At 37.3% G+C, this 8,550-nt stretch overlaps 1 protein-coding gene across 1 annotated transcript; it reads right to left on the bottom strand.

The window, feature by feature from the left end:
- Nucleotides 1-783: 783 nt before the first annotated feature.
- Nucleotides 784-1,521, bottom strand: LOC106668078 (protein lifeguard 1-like). The gene has a single exon (XM_014396502.1). It carries the CDS (start codon nt 1,519-1,521, stop codon nt 784-786), a length of 738 nt encoding a protein of 245 aa, XP_014251988.1.
- Nucleotides 1,522-8,550: the final 7,029 nt, after the last annotated feature.

Below are 8,550 nucleotides of genomic sequence, written 5' to 3'. Positions count from 1 at the left end.
AGAGTAAAAGAACACTTGCCTAAATCGAACAAATTTTCGGAATTTAAGGACCATCGAAAAGAAACCAAATATAATTTCAATTCAAATTTAAATACAACAGTGTTACATAGTTTCAACGAAGGGTTGAACAGGTTTAACAAAACTCAATCAAATTTGTAATAAAAAATAGGGGGTTCTATTTAAAATAAGAAAGTTGTCAATTGCGCATATGCGCAATGCGTAAAAGTATGATTTTTGAATACTACTAAAAGTTTAACGAGGGGGGTTACTGCTTCAACTTTTTGATATTAGTAAAAATGATAAATTTACGGGTCACCTTTAGCTGGGACACGCAGTATATATGATATCAATTACCTCATAAACTACTAACTAAATAACTAAAATCAAATAAATAAGTAAAAGCAATGTATGTATTTAATTTCGTGTATCAGATTTATGCTGTTTAATTCTTCTATACAAAACAACAAGTATACTGCTTTTTTCTCGGTTCATTTTTTAATCATATATAATCAACTTTTCTCACTTATTGAAAGCAAGCTGGGTTGTATATGCCCTATGCCCCGAAGGTCGGTTTCGATGCTGTTTCCTTAAGCTGAGGCTCTGGCGTGGATTCTTGTGTTGTTACAATTATCCATATGGCAATTTGCACTCAGCTGTTTTTCGATTTTGTCTTTCTCTTTCTTTTGACAATAATCAAGATAATCATTTTCTAGGGAGCGCTGATCTCAGTATGAGGTGTTGGCCTATAAACTGGACGGTGCAGCGTTGGATTTCGCGTGGCGACTAAGACGGAGAGATGCCTCCTATCGTGTGTATCATGTAGACTATCATGTGGGGCACAGCCGTGTAGATAATCAGAACTGCAAGGACCCACTCCGTGTCGTCAACGTCTCCTGATTTGACCACCAATGTTGTGACGAGGAAATAATAAACCGAGGCTGCGATCGAGGCGACCATGGCCAGAGCGAAATACTGGAGCTCTTTGACGAAGACTTTGATCACACCGAAGGTCGACGAGAGGACGATGATGATCGCCAGGATCAATAGCAGGATCATCGGCCTGGCGTTGACATCGTAGGGCGAGAGCACGGCAAAAATAGATATAATCGTCGCGATGCCCGCGTTGGCCGATAACGAATAAAGGATTATCTTCAAATTGTACTCTGCGACTATCGAGGCCAGCCATAGGCTGTTCAGCACGGTCAGCACGGTCAGCAAGCCCAAATTGAGAGGGTATCTTCGCCTCAGGGAGCTCCAGACCGACAACAACACGAGCATTGCGAAGAACAGCGCCATGAAAACAAAAGAAATCCATCCATGGTCAGTGAAAAATTGCTGTACCCAGTCTACGTACAACGTAGCCACACAAACCAATATGAAGCAGCCATACTGCGTTATGACTGCAATGTAGATTTTTCCGAAAAACATCTTTTTCGTCTCTGACCTACTATGCCTGCGGACGTATTGCCCTCCCTCCTGAATGAAGGTCGATATTTCCGCCTCTAGGTCGTTGTCTACCATGTGAACCAACGGAATTGATTGTATCTTACGAGTAAAACTGATTTTTCGATCTGAAACACTTTTTTTCAATTCGTGAACAGATGTTTCCAAATAGAAGCGAAAAATTACTACTTTATTTTAAAATATATTTATTCTTGCAATTTCATTATACGGGAAAGAGGTTATATGCTACAACTTTTTAATGTTAAAACTAATGATAATTAATTAAGGTTTTTAGTTGAGATGAAAAAAAGTTAATGGCACGAGCGGGATTCGAACCCACTGCCTTCGGCTAGATACGCCGCTGCTCTACCTCCTGAGTTATCGTGACATCGATCCACTCGGACATCAACGGTCGTGGGTTCGAATCCCACTCGTGCCATTAACTTTTTTTTCATCTCAACTAAAAACCTTAATTAATTGTCATGTATCAATTGGTCAAGCGGACCACGAAAGTAGTGAATTAATAGTTTAAACTAATTTTAATATGCCGAGGTTGAAAGTACAAAAATTATGGATACAAAAAAAAATTACCATGTCAAAAGTTATAAATAGGTTCATTTTACATTTACAAATAATTGTTTTTAAAGGTATTCCTGCTTTGGAATCATGAAAAAAATCATATTAGATGCTCAATTGCCGTCAAGTCTCTATTTGAACAACTCCTTAAACAAAAACAGTACTCCTTTTTGTTTTACCTTTTTTCCGTTGTTTTACCTGTTATTCATTTTAACTATAACTGTCCATGGCCATTGATCGTATAGGATTGAGGTGCCACCAACTATTTTTTATCCTGGACGGAGCATATTTTACTTTAAGGACTAAGGTCATTGCTCCAAGTGGGACAGTTTGAAGAATAAAATTATGGTGGTACCAATAATTTTCTTAGATACACGAACCACCATCCTTAATGAATTTTGTGCCAAGTTTCACATTTAGAAATTATTACTACTCGAAAGTGGCAGCCGTCTAAAAGAACTCTGAGAATGGTAGTTTACAGAAGGAAGGTAAGGTGCACATTTTAGGAAAAGAATTATTTTCTATCCTGGATTCATGAACCAACTTTCTCAATGGAGCATGGTTTATTGAAACAAAAGTGGTCGATCCTGGTGTAGTAGTTTTAATGAGAAAGGTCTGATGTATACCATCATCCTTACATCTTGCTGTGGCATGTTTTACATTATCGAATTAAGCTATTGCACGAAAAAAGTAATCATCTGAGGAAACAAAAACTGGCCTGTGTGATCTTTTTGGTGCCAATAATTTTTAATCATGAATAATATAGTCACGATAGCGCAAGTTATTAGAGCAGCGGCGTATTGAGCCGAAGTCGTGGGTTCGAATCCAGTTCATGACACTAACTTTTTCAGTACAACCAAAACCATACGTAACAAGATTAATTAATTAAAAGAAGTATTTTGGTCAATAGACTACTAAATATAATGGATTTAACAATATAGAACTTTTACGGTTATCATGGACATCATCCGTTCAAATCCCTGACGGTTCCACTCCTTGGATTTGAACGAAATAAAGATTTAATTATTCAGAAATTGTGAGATGCTGTCTGGTGTGGTGTAGGTTTCAGAAAAACATTTTCTTTATCGTGCCAGCGTTTCGAGCTTTATGGAGATCATCTTCAGGGCCTAGGATTTACAAACATTATTTAAATTTAACAAAAACATGTAGGATGTGGAAAAGTGAATTTATACAATGCAAAATATATTTTTTATATTCAATCAAAGTATTTCTAGTCACTCAAAGTGTTTGTCTTCTGTGTAATTGTGCCATTCTTGCGTGTCGTGTTGAGAGTGCCAGTGAGATTTTGCTGTTTTATGTTTATATACGTTGGATTTTGAAGAGGTGGAAAAGGAAGTCGGTATAGAAAAGACATTTTGTATAAGGCGTCGGATTCTTTGAGGTGAAAAGAGCTGACGAAGGGAAAAAATGTGTTGTTAAAGCCGGGAACACACTTACCCGATGCTACGCCTGCGACGCTACCCGACTCAAATCTAAACTCCGATTTTCCATAAGGTTGCTTTACCCCCGTGCACATCTACCCGATGCTATGCCCCGCTTACCTACCCGACGCTCTGCGATCCCCACTGTCCAGATTTTCGCCGGATCGCATCTAGTACAGTCGAAGACAAAAAACCGTACACTCATATTTTTATTCAAACTATATGTATTATTGTCGTTATATTAATTACAACATACTTATTTTAATATAAACCAAGTTAACTGTGATTAAAAATTAATTAGTTTATATTTAAAAAATTAATTTTAATGGTTTGGTAGAAAATTAATCAAAACANATAAGTATGTTGTAATTAATATAACGACAATAATACATGTAGTTTGAATAAAAATATGAGTGTCCGGTTCTTTTGTATTCGACTGTACTCCATGCGACCGAAAATCTGGTCAGTGGGGATCGCAGAGCGTCGGGTTGGTTAGCGTGGCATAGCATCGGGTAGATGTGCACGGGGGTAAAGCAACGTTATGGAAAATGGGAGTTTGGATTTGCGTCGGGTAGCATCGGGTAGCGTCGCAAGGCTTAGCATCGGGTAAGTGTGTTCCCGGCTTTAACAACACATTTTTCCCCTTCGTTAGCTCTTTTTACCTCAAAGAATCCGACGCCTTATACAAAAATGTCTGTTCTATACCGACTTCCTTCCCTACCCCTTCAAAATCCAACGTATATAAACATAAAACAGCAAAATCTCACTGGCACTCTCAACACGACACGCAAGAATGGCACAATTACACAGAAGACAAACACTTTGAGTGACTAGAAATACTTTGACTGAATATAAAAAATATATTTTGCAGTGTATAAATTCACTTTTCCACATCTTAAATGTATTTGTTAAATGTAAACAATGTTTGTAAATCCCAGGCCTTAAAGATGGTCTCAGTAAAGATCGAAACGTTGGCACGATATGTTTTTCTGAAACCTACGTCACACCAGACCGCATCTCACGATTTCTGAATAGTTATCGATTAACGGTCACAAATCACCAAACATTTCTAAAGATTTAATCTTTAGTTTTCATATTTTTCCTTTTTCTTTGAACGGATTAGGTGGTAGCCAGGAAGTGGAATGTACGGTTGTCATTATTTACAGTTTAGTCATTTCTGAACATTTTGGTCAGTACACCCTCGGGATTCAAATATTAGATGTATTGTCCGAAATACGTTCGATCAAACTAAACAAAGTTTCAACGTATATTTTGCACATTTTGTTTAATTTTGTGTCTAGTTGAAAATTCGGTTTGCCTTTATGTAATTTTTTTAGCACAGTCCCCTTGCTACTCTCCAAGGGGTTGGTAATGGTGTAATGGAATTAAAAGCTGTCAAAGGGCTCCGGATTAGGAACGGTGGTGCTTTCTAAGGCGGGTTTTCCCAGTGAGCGTTATTAGATATTTGCATACGTATGGAGGAAGAGTCCTCGAGGATGCCTGGCCGGGACAGCCACTCTTTGACATGCAAACCTAACGCAATCACGTACAAATCACCCCTCACCGGGTGCTTCCTTATTCACTTCCTATAACCGAAGCCTTCATTTGCACCCGGCACCGGTGTAAAGCGATCCGACATCACCTCTGACGGATTTCCATGCAAATTTATGCAATTTATGTAGAGCGGTGGGGCGATATTAAAACGCCACGGGCCGGCTGCTGGTGCGACTTTCCATTTCCAGTAGGAAACTTTGGAGAGTTCACTACGCGGTACTTTGCATGTATTGAGGGATGGGAATCCGACGGGGCTGGCGAGTGGCTCGGGGAAAAGTTGGCCCCCGGAAGATTTTGTTAATATCAGCATAAATTACAAGTCTGGCGATGCACAACAGATGCCGTTAACACATTCGAGTTTTATGAATTAAACTGCCTTCTAAACAGCCTAAAACTTTGAAGGACTTGACATCTAAACGAGAAAAAAAGAAAATACAAACATAAAATATCAACCATACATTGCTAAGTGCTGTAATGTTCATTATTATTTCAGTAAATACACCTGAAAAAAGTGAAATCGTAGATAAAAGAAAGCTAGAGGTCACAAGTACCTTTGAATCTAGAGTAAGTGTAAGGCAGGGCTGTCTTCTTTCCCCTTTTCTGTTCTCGCTGTTTATTAACGATTTATCCGAGTTTTTGGGTGGCGGTCTGTTTGTCGGAGCATCAAATGTAAACTGTTTAATGTATGCAGATGATGTGGTGTTGATGAGTACTGAAACGGTTCATCTTCAAAATATGTTAAACAGGTTGGGAGAATACTGCCGAATGTGGAATTTGTCAGTAAATTTGAATAAAACTAAGCTTATGGTGTTTAGAAATGGCGGTAGACCATCAAAGAATGAACGATGGTTTTTAGAAAATGAAAGAATAGAGGTAGTAAAAGAATACAAATATTTAGTTGTAACGTTGACTCCTCTACTTTCCTTCAATATGCATTTGGCCAATAAACATAGGGTTGCTAAACAAGGATTGAATATAACCTGGAACGGTATTTTCAATAGAGGAGATGTTCCTCTAAAAAGTAAATTTAAAGTTTTTAATTCCGTCTCTAGGGCTGTGATGTGTTATGCGTCGCAAGTATGGGGCTACCATCGGTATGAAGTGGTAGAAAAACTTCTTTGTTTTTTTATTAAGAAGTTTTTTGGAGCTCTCTATTATACACCAAGTTATTTTCTTTATTTGGAATTAGGCTTAAGACCTTTGTTTGTGTATACGTTGAGGAGTCATTTAAATTATATACAGCGGGTTTTGGTTCTGAAACAAGATCGTTTGCCATACCTTTTTGCTCAGTAGATAATAAAATAAAAAAACATTTTTTTGTTTAAAGAATTGGAAGTGTTGTCTTCCGGACTGAACTGTAGTTCTCGTATAAATTTTACAGATGCGAAAGATTTCAAAATATGGGCAGTACAATTATTGCAGGCAGTAGAAACTCATCATAAAGAAGAATTTTTAAGAAAAGTGCAATGTTCTACATACCTTACAATTAATTAAGGTTTTTAGTTGAGATGAAAAAAAATTAATGGCAAGAGTGGGATTCGAACCCACGACCTTCGGCTAGATACGCCGCTGCTCTACCACTTGAGCCATCGTGACCTCGATCCACTCGGACATCAACTTCCTATCTCAACCCCACCTTATGAGGTTTCCTCCTTGGTGGTAGAGCAGCGGCGTATCTAGCCGAAGGTCGTGGGTTCGAATCCCTCTCGTGCCATTAACTTTTTTTCATCTCAACCAAAAACTTTAATTAATTGTAAAGTATTAATTGGTCAAGCGGACCTCGAAATTAATGAATTTATTTAAAATGTTGTTCTAATGGCAGAGTTCGGGTTAAGGTTATGTCCAAGAATTTGTAATTGTTAATATTCGCACTAATTCCTTTTTGAAAATCCATTTATCTTGTATGTTAGATTTTCCCCGAAGAACTAGAATTTTTGACTTACTCAGGTGTTGCAATAAGTTTCTAAGTAAGGACTATTGTGAAAAACATATATTTTGAATTTAGGTAAAATAACCCGTCAAAGAGGACTTTAGGGATATAAGCAGATAAAATCACAAATCGATCCATTTAACGGCAAATTTATTATTTATTCTTCTCATAAATATGTATTCATTATTTCAGTACATACCACTGAACATGTTGAAATTAGGGATATGTGCCAAGTGAGAAAAGGCTGGATCCACTTGAATGCCCATGAATTATCGGTCTGTGTTAAAAAACAGTTATTTTCTTCAAAATCACTCGATTTTAACGATTTAAGTAAGGTGAGGCAAAGCTGGATCTACATGCAGGCAAGACAATACATATTGATATATATTAAAAGAGAGACTTTAGGGAAATAAGGAGGGCGAGGCAAAGGATTCATATAAAGACACATGAAATAATCATTATTTTAGCAAATACCTCAGAATGAGCGAATTTAATGACATAATCAGGGTGAAGAAAGGCAGGAGGAATATTACTAATAAATGTGTGGTGATTAGTGACCGTTAATCGATATTTATTTAGAAATCGTGAGATGCGGTCTGGTGTGATGTTTCAGAAAAACATTTTCTTTATCCTGTCAACGTTTCGATCTTTATTGAGATCATCTTCAGGGCTCAAAGTGTTTGTTTTCTGGGCAATTGTGCCATTCTTGTGTGTCGTGTTGAGAGTCCCCTTATGACAGTTGCATTAGGACATAAATTCTTTGTACTCAAGGTGATCTGCATAAAAAAATACCAACAGATAAGAATTGATCAAATAATTTTATGAACGATAAAGATAATGAAGCTAGAAATGGTTGGGAAAAAGTGATTGGAACAAGAAGAATAAGTTTCTTTGTGATTTAGATTTGACAATTGCAGTATAAACAGTAATATGTATGGAACCAGTTAAACCTACTAAATAGATTATTATAAGCTTTATTCAGTTTGTATAGTTTGGTTTGTTTTAAGTAACTTTAGTAGTCCAGGTTTAACTCTGAGGAAATAGAAACACGAATTCCGTGACATCCCTTCCTCTTATACTGAGTTTAATAATGGCTTTTTATTACGATCTAAGTTTTCTTCAGTTTCCCCTCGTACTCTAACTCTTCCAACGTTGTTGTTCAAGTTCACTGATTGCTAAGCGAGAAGGAAAACGTGTCAGCACTGGGAAAGGCGTGTTCCGTTTTAGCCACGAAGTTTCCACTTGTCTAAGATAAAAATTCTTCCAGACGAAGTCGAAGATAAAAACATCAAAGTGTCTTCGATGTCAGGCGTCGATATGTGTTCAACTCTGTGCAAATATCGATGCCCCGATCCTTGAAATTGGAAGCCCCGGTTCTTGTTCAAATAATCCCGACATATTGGACTTCCTGCTTTGCAATTATTTGCCATCTTTTAGCCCGGGGATGTGAATTTTGTAACAGATACTTCTACCTAAAAGACAGTATTTTCAAGTATTACTTATAAATTATTAACGCGCTAACAATTTCACGGCGTCCGATCATTCAAGCAACGTGAAACTTTGAAGTATAAAAATTGTTTTTTGACTTGAATGGGTTTTGCCTTC

The sequence above is a fragment of the Cimex lectularius genome, unplaced genomic scaffold, assembly GCF_000648675.2.
Source record: "Cimex lectularius strain Harlan isolate CLEC.00 unplaced genomic scaffold, Clec_2.1 scaffold180, whole genome shotgun sequence".
Classification (NCBI taxonomy): Eukaryota; Metazoa; Arthropoda; class Insecta; order Hemiptera; family Cimicidae; genus Cimex; species Cimex lectularius.
The sequence above is the reverse complement of the archived record's forward strand: the minus strand, read 5'-3'. Positions and strand labels throughout refer to the sequence as shown.